This window comes from Chroicocephalus ridibundus, chromosome 4 (genome assembly GCF_963924245.1).
Source record: "Chroicocephalus ridibundus chromosome 4, bChrRid1.1, whole genome shotgun sequence".
Taxonomy (NCBI): domain Eukaryota; kingdom Metazoa; phylum Chordata; class Aves; order Charadriiformes; family Laridae; genus Chroicocephalus; species Chroicocephalus ridibundus.
This window is the reverse complement of record NC_086287.1, coordinates 11,708,777-11,721,368: the sequence shown is the minus strand read 5'-3', so window position 1 is coordinate 11,721,368 and position 12,592 is coordinate 11,708,777. Positions and strand designations below refer to the sequence as shown.

General features: G+C 39.5%; 1 protein-coding gene across 1 annotated transcript in view; it reads right to left on the bottom strand.

Annotated features, from left to right (window-relative positions):
* Positions 1 to 2,653: 2,653 nt before the first annotated feature.
* Positions 2,654 to 12,592, bottom strand: part of DKK3 (dickkopf WNT signaling pathway inhibitor 3) — a 28,377-nt gene continuing 18,438 nt past the window's right edge. The window contains exons 4-7 of the mRNA XM_063331409.1: positions 9,237 to 9,329; positions 6,987 to 7,131; positions 5,299 to 5,455; positions 2,654 to 3,129 (exon numbers count right to left, since the gene is read on the bottom strand). Coding sequence (XP_063187479.1) covers positions 2,886 to 3,129; positions 5,299 to 5,455; positions 6,987 to 7,131; positions 9,237 to 9,329 — 639 coding nt within the window. The 3' untranslated portion in view covers positions 2,654 to 2,885. The remainder of the gene's footprint in view (positions 3,130 to 5,298; positions 5,456 to 6,986; positions 7,132 to 9,236; positions 9,330 to 12,592) is intronic.

The window sequence follows — 12,592 nt, the reverse complement described above, 5'->3', positions numbered from 1 at the left end:
TGCTGTGGTTTTTATTTGAAAAATTACGGAAGTATTTCATGGAAATAGACTTTCCCAGGGCAATGTCAGGCTTGTGGGGCTTTGTCTCTATATGTGTGTATATGCACACACACCCCCTATGCGTGTACACAGTATTGGAGGAAGTGTCTGCTGCTCCTCTTTATTTATATTCACACCAAGGTGTTTTTCCAACTCTGTTTCCTTTTCCAGCATTGAATTCCTCACCAGTGAAACCTCTCAGCTCCAGATATGATGGGCAGCTAAGTTCTGCTCCAGAGAGGAAAACACATCTTTGATAACTGGGACGTTCAGTGCTTCCTTGCTGACCTGCAGCAATCTAAAATCCTGAGCAATCTGGCAGCTTGAGAAGCAGGCGCTGCCCAGGGGAATTCCCTCGTTCTTCCTGTTTGACCTGTGCCACCTCTTGTCCAACATAGGTGAGGTGGAAGCAGGTGCAAAGGAAGCATAGAGCAAATACCATCTAGTAGGCAGAGAAGTTAATTAAACTACCATTTACATATGTATATAGACTGCTTGAAGGATCCTTGGGGGGGGTTCGGAAGAGAGAAAAAAAATTAACTATTAAATGGGTCATGAATTTTCTTCTAATTCAGACGTTTGGAGAAGCAAATTCCAGAGATGAAATAAAGTAGGGTTAAGAATTCCAAAAACTGCTTGCTTAATCTCTGTTTGGGAAAATTCTGTTGAGAACTTCTTCAAAGTAGTTAATTTTAAACCTGTAAGTCTTGACAGAAATCTGGATAGAGGGCTGAGGGGCATCCTTATCATGACATCCTTGTAATGACTAAGCGTGTACTGGAATATATTCTGGCTGGTTTGGGAGACATTTTTCAGCATCTGCTTTACATTCTGATCATTTCAAACATTTTTGAGTTTGACCATGGGTGTTTTAAATAAACAAAAAGCCGTGAGTTTCTAACTTGCTTAGTTCAGCAGAAATTTGGGACAGTTATTGCTCTTGTGAAGTATTTCTTTAACAGGAAAATTGCAATGTTACTTAATTCATTTTATATAGATGGACTGTCTCTAAAACAGCAATTTTATTAGGGATAGAAAGGAAAGGCAAATTCAGTGAACTGTGGGCATGTCTTGGTGCGCGTGTGTTGGTGTACGTATTGGTGGTAAAATCAATCCTTAAACTAAAAGTCAGACTGTTCTGATGAAATAACCTTTCTGTTCATAATGATGATGCTTATTAACATTAATTCTGGTACCCAAGGAATTTGTTGAAAAGCTTTCATAGACCATAAGTGGTGAAAGACTTGCAGGTTAGTAGCAGAGTCTTGTAGCTGCTCTTGTGAAGTTACTGGTTCTCTACTGTTCCAAATCAGACATAAGCAGTACAGATTATTTGGGAAGAAGCTCCACAAAAAGTTATTTGGCTGGAGTCTTGTGTCATCTTTTACAATGTGCAATAACAGATGGTGAAATCTATATCCAAAAAAAATGTTAATAGTAGAAGAGCCATTGTAGCAAACTGTTGAGACAGCTGGGAGCTGGGGAGTTTAGTGGATCGGATTTTATTCTTAGCTTGTTATTGATTTCTTAAATCAATGACCTGTTAACATGGTAATGATAATCACACTTTGTAACATGCACAGATTGATGCCTTTGAAGTGTATTAAAAGCACAAACCATTTCTCAAAGAATTTTCTCTGGGTGTAATAGATTCAAGGAGGAAAAGCACAAGTCTCTAAATGCCAGAAGCTGTTTAGATTGTCTTACTGCTAAACTGAAGTAATGACTTTACATTCACTGTGTCTCTCGACAAGGGTAGGTGATGATGGAGTACAGTCAACACATCCTGCAATTGACATTAGCCAAGAAGGTATGTTCGTGTAGGGCACAATGGTGCCATTTCTGTGGCACCGGTTTAGCTCTAGCTTAGGCACAGCCTTGTAATTGCAGCTGCACTATTCTACATATTGTGATTTTACACATTCATTGTACATCAGAGAGTCTGTATTCTTTGTATTCAGCCCATTTAGCTGTTTGTTCTGCAATTTCGAGTAATATATTTTGCCCTTGAGAGACAGAGCCTTGAACAGGCAAGTTGAAAGTTTCTATGTAGAAACCAATGTGTTACATGGATATAGAAGTATGTACGCTTTGTTATTTTTATGGAAAACGTTCCAGGCTTTTTTTTGATAGTATGCCCCTTATGTAGTGGGGGAGGCCAATGACCATTGTATATCAAAGTGTAAAACTCAAGGGATACTCTGGCTACTCAGTTCTTAAGTTACACTGGCAGCTGCTGCAGGACAGATGGCATCCATTGTGCACAGCTGAAAAGAAACTCTGGGTATATTCATCTAGAAGGGTAAGCATTCTTTATCTTTTCCATCCTTCCACAATGCGTGTGTGATGGGAGGGTTGTGACACCCAGAATCTCTTATGTTGCAGCTTCACTGATTATAGCCTCAAAAAAAAAATCTGCTTAAGATAAATGATTGAAAGAGTCCAAAGTAGATGGTTTTTAGCCTGGAAAAATAAGTGATTCTAAACATAGGTACTCAAAAGTCACTTCTACAGTCACTGATAACTTAAGATAATTTATGCTTATGTGTATTTTTTTTAATGAGTACAAGTACTGATAAGTTTATTTCTAATGTACAAGGGGAAAGTACTAATCCAGAAGAAACAATGATGTATTTCTTATTTGTCTTTGACAGCAGGTTTTGTCCAAGGATTGAATGAATTCCACAGTCATTTGAACATGCAGGTTTGGTGCACAGAAAAGGATGCTCAGAGAAGACCTTGTTTATTGCACTTCTATCCAGCAGTATGTGTTTAGGGTTTATATAAGCAAGACACTAGACAAAAATTTCTAGAAACAACTAACTAAACTGTCTGGTGTTTGGACTTTAAATTTCATCTCCCAAAACCAGGTCATGAGCTGAGTCGGGCTCGGGCTTCAAACCTGCTTGGTCCTCCAGACTTTCTAATTCTTTACGCACTTCCTGAATGACACTGCTTTCTTCATAATCGGAAAGAATATCTCTAGGTATCAAGCTGAGAAATGGCATCTCATCCATGATTAAGGGATCTTCTTTTTCATTATTCCTGGTTTCATTGGCAGACAGTTCACACACAGATGTAGTGCTGTGGCTGTTGGAAAAAGAGAGATCTGGTCATGTTGTATGTCTTCTCATGTTCTTTTACTCGGTCCTTAGTAAAATTCTTCATTCCCTCCCCACATGAAAGCGTGTTAAGTGCATAATACGGTCAGATCTACCATAGCTGACTTCTTAAACATCTGATTTTTAGTTGCTTGGCAGCTGGAGAGTTAAAAGATGAGTTGTCCACATACAGAGCTAGACCAAAGATCCTAATAGATCCTAATAGAAAATGTTTGCTACTAGGACACAAGATGGCAGTGGACCTCAGCACAACCTGGCCTGTCCTACCTACAAGCAATAGTGATGACTAGTCCTTTCTGTTCATATCATAATACCAAGTTAAGAAACATGATGCTCCAGCTTAAAAGGAATGCAGAAAAAATATTGTTTGCCATCAAGCTGTAGAGTTGAGAACTTAAGCGTTATCTATTTAGTTCTAAATAGGATAGCGTAGTACCTGTATTTGCTGCTTAGTTTTGAAAAGTAGCTTCAGTTGCCTGCAAACAAACTTCCCACACTTGTAGGAACTTTAAAAGGCAACAAGAATGATTTGTACTTGACAGGGGCAGGGGAAGAGAAGTTGTTGATGGTGCATCCACTATCCCTTTGTGCTACATGGCACAGAACAGGGCTATGGGGCCCTGTGACAGTGCGAGGTGATGGCTGCTTGTGCCAGGCACCCCTCAGAAACTGCCGAAAGCTGCAGCCTCTTTCACTTGAAAGAAAGGGTAAATGGGCTAAAGATGTTCCTGAAGCTTATTTTATGTACATCTTGAATTCTTGTATGTGCTGCTTTCTAGGAGTTTTAAGGCTTCCATTTGGGCGGACTATCCCCATATTCGCTAGGATATAATCTGATAGTTTCAGTGTTTATCACTCACTAGTAACATTTAGCCAAGGACCACCTCAAGCAGAGATGGGCTGTTTCTTTTAGTAAAGAAAATGTTACCTGAATCTTTAAATTCACATGTAAATTCACAGAAGCAGCTTTATCTTACTGTCCATGCGAGCCGTGGGCAGGTGATAAGCACAGTGTTACTGTATTTGTGATAACTCGGATGAATAATTCGTGTGACTATAGCTGCACAGTTCAGTTATAGTCACACCCTAACTCCTTTCTGTGTTTCTCTATCCTCTGCTGAAATGTTTTCCTTTACTAGACACAAGATTTGCTGATACACCTTCCCTGAGGTTCATGGTACTTGAACATTAACTAAAATTTTGGTGCTGAACGGATGGGATCAACTCTGCTTGCTTACTTAAATGACGTTTATGAAACAAAATGTGATTCAGGTACTTTTCATGCATGAAAAAATGTAGAAACAGAGTTGGACACAGAAGAAGAGAGAAATAGTGATCTACATCTCTATCACAGCTATGCTGTCTTGTTGAAAGTTAATATAATGAAAATGGTAGTGTAGGAACAAACTTGGAGAACTTACAGCGCACATGTAAATGCTTTTAGTGCAAAACTGAAATGATCTCACTTTCTCACAATGAAATTGCTGATAATACAAATAACTGTCCTTTTAAAGAATTGTTAAAGGCACAATACAGTAAAAGGTTTAGAAAATGTGGAGTCAGCCTGCTTCCTATTCCGTGATACTCAATGACACTGAAGAAATCTGCACAGTATGAATTTTTCAAGTATGAACAGCAGATCTTAAGTCAGCAGTAGGGAAACTGGCGGCTTGGATTAGTTCAAAACTGAAGGAAAGTGCAGCCAAATATATCTTTTTTTTTTTTTTTTTTTTTTTTCTTGTGATAGAAGTGACCTTCTGTAAAGCTGATCAGTAGTACAGGAACATGCCTGTTTATACTTACTGCATGTATTAAAGTGTCTTAATTATGTCATGCGTATGAAAGCAAGCAAAACTTCTAACAGAAGCCAAATCTACCACAGAAAGCTGGTGGACAAGAGCTGCATGTAGAGAATTAAATTGGGATGCTACATCTCAACAGCTGTTAGTACTTTCTGATGGATTAAAAAGCAGTGCCAGTCTGATACACAAAGTTAAATCATACAGGATTAAGGTGTTGCCAGACTCAATTACACACTTTATAGTGCAGAAGAATCTGCAAGCTCTACATCTATTTACCGTAGAAAGACACCCCTCAAAAATTTCAAGCAGTTTGCTTGCCCGGTTTTAGTCTTTACCTCTGAGGTTGGCAGATCAAGCCACTTGCACATGGGCATCGCTCAAGTACTCCATCAGGTTCCAGTTCCCAGGTGATGAGGTTGAGAAGTCTGTTTGAAGGATCGTGGCAGGGTTCACCTTCTTCAGGTAATGGAGTGCACACAGGAAACAGCAGTTCTGCATGCCAGAGTAAATTAATTTTATGAGAAGTCGTTAACTGTCTCCTAAAGTGAGATGACCTAATCTTTAAGTCTACACAAAAAACATGAAAAGACGGGCTTGAGTTCTCTTTAAGTCCGCTTACATATTAGGGAGCTATAACTTAGTGTTCTTTCCACTAGGTGGGAGTAAGACATTTGAAGTTTATGCTTAATGAGCAAGATCAACTGCAGCTTCACTAAGAGACTACTGTCAGTACAGTAGTACTGCACAATCCAGCCCTTGGAGATTTGAAAGACTATTCTAAAACCAAGAAAACAAAAATTACAGTGAATCCTTTGCAATGCACAGCATTAATGCTTTAAAATCTGAATAGAGAAATACCTGTATATTTTAGAACTCTGTTGTTTTTCCTATTCTATTTCTTTTCAGAGGTTACAAATACAGATTTTCAGAGACTGAATAATGAGGTTACAAGAACTAATACTCAGCCATTTTAATTTGTTACAGTAATTCTACAATAGGCAAAGCTGTTTTATGGCATTTGGGGCTTGGCACCCTTGTTTATGCACAGGGGTGAATGTCAACCTTAACTTAACATTGAATGTCTACTATGTAATGCTCAAAACTTCCAAGGAAAAGCTGAGCTGTTGGAGCTTTCTCCTTTGTTTTCCTGAAATGCCCTAGTAGCGTGATCTCCCAGCAGGCTTGATGGCCGGACAGGCAGCTCAACTGTCAGTGAAGGTACAACCTCTTCTCTTCCTCATAGCGAGAGTCATGAAAAAAGTTATCTAGAGAAGTATCTACCTGATGTAGAAAGATGGCTGGAATTGTATCCCGTCACTACAAAATTCAGGTGAACTATGATAAAAAGTGGTGAGGACCTAGTGGGTATAAAATGGTAGAAGCAGCTAGGCCCTGACCAGGCAGGATTTAAGACTTATTTTAGGCCTGATACCTTCTCCTCCTCTCTTCTCTTCTGAAAATCAAGTTTCATGTTCCCATGTGGACTGACAACATAACCTGAAACATCATTCCTCTATATCTCGTCTGTCCAGTCAGTATTGTGTAGCGTGGGGGAGCTGGAAGGCTCATATAAAACTCAGATGCAATGTATCTGCAATCTGATTCTGATGGCGTCTTGCTGATATGAAGGAAAAGCCACTTTCAGTAGTCTCATTTATTTATTTTGTACATTTTTAATTCTCTTATTTTTGTTCTATTGGGTGAAGGTTTGACACAGAGCTCTGCTACTTTTAAATGTCTGAGACTCTCCTTTAGAAACAGTAGATTTTTGTGCTTCTCATGCTGGTCTCCTCTCTAATGTGCCACAGGCTTTTCTTTCACTGTTGTGCACCCCTATCAGACTGTTTCTCATTCTGAATTCTATTAAAGTTTTATAATGAAGTTAACACAGTGTTTTCCATGAGCCAAGGGAGCATGACCTATTGATTCTGTAGAGATTTAACCTCTTCACTTGGGCGAAAGAGCTAAATATTAACACGCCTGTATTATCAAATGAATAGGATAAAAAGCAAAACCTCTGTACCTTTCTGAAAAGCACAGCACATTCCAGGGTTGCAGTCATGTTGGTTCTCACAAATGGTGCCGTTCTCGCCTTTTGACGTGGATTTCCTGCACTCGCCCCAAACGCAAAGCTGGTCTCCACAGCATTCAACGTCCCGCGAGCAATGCTTGCAAATGGGAAAAGCACATGACAAAACTGTCACTCCAGCACTAATCGCATGTATCAACAGATGGCTAAACATAGAATTAGACTCTGGTCCTGAAGGTAACTGCACATATGTGTTTTAAATATATGCATGCCCTATTCCCAGTGTTTAAACAGAATTGCTTAGGTTCTCAATTTCAAGCATACATAAAACTATTTGCCAGACAAGAACCTCCGCAGTAGGGTAACAGCACTCCTACACTATTATACTTTCAATCTTACAAAACCTGAATTCTTATTTTAGCATTTACATCAAAATCAACAGCCAGACATCCTGCAGTGTCAGATAGATTTCAGGGCAGCCTTTTGCAACCAAGGAAAAAAAACATCAATAAATTAATCATTATCAATGGAAAATGCTACTGATTCTTTTTCCATTGTTAAATGCAGTTAGGAATTTACAATTTGTTCAGAAGAATTGCTTTCAAAGAGCAAAGCAAAAAAAAAAAAATTTACTACAATCTAATTTTTTGTTGTAATAAGAACCAAATCTCATTTGGAACCTAGACTCTTTGAAAAAAGTATGTGTGAAGAAAAATTCTCTTTGCAAATCAGAAATGTGAATCTCTAGCTAGAGATAGCTTTGTATGACAATTGTCTCAGTGTTTCAACTAAACACACCTAATAAATCAACCTAATAAAAACAGTGTGTCACTTTGTTTCTTTTTTTAGGTAGTTTTATTAACATCTTAAAGATTCCTATTAGGTCAGCATTTTAACGGCTTTTTTCTGTCTGTGTAAAGCCCTGTCTGGGCAGCCATACAAAATCAGAATTTCTTTTCCAGCGGATCCCACAGGAAGTGCTTAACACAGGGCAAGAAGTAGGACCACACTAGCACTATTAAGACTGGCTAATTAAAAAGAAAAATGTTTTGTAATTGTGAGGATTCTAGGTCAGGAAATTGATCCTACCACCTTCAGTCTGAGCTCACTTTACAACAGGAATGTAGCTAGGACACAATTTTTATTTTCTTTATCCTACAAATGTTCTATTGAGGACTGTAAAGAAAAGGGGTGTGTGTGTGTGTGTGTAGGTGTTCGATCATCCCAATCTTGATTTTCAATTATTCCATGTTAACATGAAAAATTATCAGTTTGACATTTTCTAAAATACGAAGAATAAGCTTTCTTAATGACAGAAGCATATATTCAGGACTTGCGTTTAAGCAAGCATTCAGTCCACTGAAGACAACAGAGCTCCCTGAAGTTATCAAGATAAGCATGTAAATCATTTCAGGAACAGCCTGGTGCTTTTAGATTATAATAATCCTATTGATTACATGACTTCACAGCAAGGTTTGCTTGCTTGTAGACGTAACTGTTTGCAAGTGTTTTAAGGAATGAATTTGTTTCATAAGAGGCCATCAGCAGAACTTAGATTAAAAGGGACAGTCAGATAAAAGGCCTTTTTTGAGAGACTGCTCTTAAGCTGAATTTTCACCACAGAAAAAGCCTGAGCTTCTCAGGCACCTGTCACCTACAGAAGATAATCTAACCATAGCTACTACCAAGAACATTTATCTTTAAGCTCAAAAGACAGGAACTGACTGCTTCCTGAGGTTCCCAGATTCAAATAATGTAAATGATCCATGTAAGAGGGTCATTTACAGTAACAACTGCACTACAGCATTGTACAAGCTGTCAATGAAGGCAAGAACACAGGCTGCTGCAATTCTCTTTGTGAATCAAGAGCTGGAAATGACCAACTGTCAGCTGAGCCTTAGGACCTGGCACAGCATTTCCGCTTTGCCCATTCCACTGGCAACTTACACTGTGTTAAATTTACGCTGTCCTTACACCACCGAACAAGTCGAGCTTGAGTCAGGAGGAGCGGAGTGCAGGTTTTAAAGCACAGGAGAACATAAACCTTAAAACTTAGTTGTGTTAACAGGCAGAAAAAACCCCAAAACCTACAACGCCAACCCAAAATACTTGACATCCATTTTTTAACCTCATGCAGAAACTTTGCTTCTTTTCTACCAATTTTGACTTGCTGACATTAGCAACAATAACTTGCATATTGAGTTTCTAAAAACCACATAAAATCACATCTTATTCAGAACTTACTGTATGCTGGGTTTTACAGAGCTGGCACTTGTATTCAAAGGTGGAGAACTGGCAGTATTTTCCTGTTTCACAGTCTTCGTCAATGATACACTCCTGAAGAAAAGGACAAAAGTATAATTTTCCACTGTGTGACAGAAATCCATACCTCTTCCTGAAATACCAGAAGGTCCTGATTGATTATATTTCTTATTTGGGAACCAAGGAAAAATGCTTGCTTTGGTTCTTCATACCACCACAGTTTTGCAATAGAACAATGCTATCTCCCTGGCATACCTGAATAGTGTGCCCTTAAAGTGTTTGGTGGCTTCACTTCTTGTGTAATATTAATACCACCAACCTCAAGAAAATAAATTGTCTTGTTCTGAAGGCTTTTTGGTGGGGTTTTTTTGGGTTTTTTTTGTTTGTTTGGGTTTTTTTTGGAGGGGAGCACTGAAGACATTTGTATTAAATTTATTCTTACTTGTATTAGAGTACAACTGTGATCCGTTACTTGTTGGCTGTTTTTCCGATGGGGGGCCAGACTGAAGGAAAGAGGCTACACCACAGCAGCTGCAGCAGCCAAGGGTATCTTTATGCTCTGTGGGAGACCATTCTGCACAGCTTTCTTGATCACAGGCCAGGTAGCTTTACACCATCCTCCCTCCTCTTCCCCAGCAACATTAGTGTTGACCTCAGAAACTCCACAGCGTTGTTAGCTTTCCTAAGCCAGCAAGGACAGCCTTCAGGGAGAAGGGAAATGTTTCCTTTTTCTTTAAACGGCTCCTCTGCTCCCCTTTGCAAGGGGCAGACAAATTCTTCTCAGACAAACGTAAGCATCTTTGTAGTGCCTGAGCATTTTTATCGGCAACAGCTTCTATGGTGAAAAACACAGTGCTGCGTTCCACAGGACTGGTAACATTAAGCGTTCCTGGGACTTTATGGTAACAGCAGCACTACCGTAAAGCCGATACTTCTGGGAAGCAGTAGATGTCATGCACCACTTGGTTTCCTTTTCCTGGTTGATGGCGTGCTTCTCATGTACCTATCACCATAGCCCATCATCTGCGAGCTCACAGCTGCACAAGTCTAAATACTTACACAAGTAAGTTGTACATCCTTACTTTAATTAAATTTAAATATTGCAAAATATGCAGGAGCAGATTCTCAGCTGACATCACTCCTGCTGGAGATGGAGTTAATTTACATTTAGCAACATTCCAGTCTGCCAAAGAACATGATTTCCATGTCACACGCTTTTGAAATGCATGTAACAAACACAATGTTTCCTCCCCCTTTGTTTGCTGCATATGAGCATTCAGCAGGCAGGTTTGAACAGTAATTTAAGACTGACAACTACCGAAGAGACACATACATCCTAGGGAAAAAAACCAAACCCACAGTTCCCTAATGCATCAGCCTTTGCTACCCAGCTAAGACACTAGATTAGGCCTCACGCTAGCAAGGTGCTTGAACACACATTCAGTTTTTCAAACCTGGAATCATTTCATGTCCTTAACAAAAATGCTCATGTGAGAGGGACACCTGGTTTCCCATCTGAAGCACAGACTCAGACTGAAGTCTCTTCACCCAGAGGTCCCACAAGCACTGTGGTAGAGATGGCTCACCTTCCTCTCATGCTGCACAGGGTGAACATACAAACGAGTCGGAAATTCTTCCCAGGTATGGCAGTGAGCATAATACAGAGAGTAAGTGGATACGTTTGTGTACCCCTGATGTGTCTGGTTCACAGGGAGGGGGTGTTTTCTGTTCCCATCTAATGGTTACCTCTTAAAAATTGTGTGATTAGCTCTGTTCTCTAAAATGTGTTTTCTCCAGGCTGGACACAATCTAGCCAACAGAAGAATAAACCATAGCACCATTCTGAGTCACTTCTATTCCACCATAGATAGGTTTGTACCATCATAAGGTTGATGCTATCTTTTTGCTAGGAGCGGAGAGGGAGAGGGGGGAGGGGGAGGGGAGGAAAGAGAAAAAGGAATTATACAAAAATCCCTGAATTTTCTGAAGAAACCACATGATTGCTCTTTGGCAGGTATTAATCTCACTTGCTGGAGCAGATCAACTGTCATCTGTGCACCTTTTATTTAAAGTTTCCACAAAGCTTTTAATTTTCTATTTTTACTTTTTTAGATAACTTCTCTCCAAACTGCTGACTTCTTCCACCCTATCCCAGTTGAGTTTTGTGTTTCAGCTGGGCTAAACATTAGGTCAGCAAGAATTGTAAGTGAAGCTCTTAAATTACTGTAATCCCTGAAAGAGGAAAAGATTACACTGTGAAACAGCTACACTGTCTTCAGATCTTCTCCAGATTAAATCTTACAGAAGCTTCTTGCCCTGTGTGAGACAAGGCTGCTCTGTGCGAAGCGCAATGCTTCATCTGAGTTACCCATTTTGGCCACCTGAGATGTTTTCAAACAGTTCGATTCCCCAGAACATAGAGCAGAAGCCAAACAAAGTCTAGGGCCTGATTCTTTTCAACTCCATGACGTGATACTCAGGTTATATGTTTATAATTAAGAAGCAGTCATTTCAGCTATACTAAGACATTAGTTTCACCGACTCTAGGCTGCTAGAAATTATCATAATATTTTTGCAGTTTCATTATTCCAGTACAGTGTGTGTTCTGCTTGTTTGCTTTTGTGTTGCTACATAATCAGGTGGGTCAAAATCTAAATGTTATGTAGTATGTTTGAGGTTCTGTGGTTCCGTTAGGCATTTCGCTTCATCAGCCATGCTCTTTCTGGCCAATTTTCTGTCTGTAGCTTTGTCAGCTTCTTTTATGAATCCCTCTGTATAAACCATACCCAGAATAAACTATACTGTTTCATTCCTCTTCCATCCACTTTCAGGCAACCAGCCAGGTCTCAGCGTAGTCAGTTTTTCCAATTGTACCTCTCCTCAGAGGAGAAATCTTGCCATAATAGATTTTAAGCTCATGGAATAACTCTCTCTCTTTAGCTCTAAAGCCACCTAACACCAAAATTGCAATTCTCCAGTCACTGCTTTCTCCTGCACAAATGAGTGCCCTGCCAAAAAAACATCTTTTTTCCCCTCTTATTGAGTTGTGTCCCACCAGTTCAGACTTCCAGTTTTATGAGGGTTTTCAGCTGGGGAAAAAGTCCCTTCACTGTTTTCTTTCCTGGCATGGAAAAAGCTTGCTTCCATATGCTCTCTGTGAAATTTCGTGCCACGCTCCAAACCAACTTCCTTCACCCAGATATTACAATCCGTAGTCAATGCAGAACTCAGTAATGCTTACAGATGCAGATGTGTAACCGTTTATATTTTTTATCTTTTTTTTTTTTAAATAATTTATTTAATCAGGCTACCGACCTTTTCTAATCAGGCTACCTTGA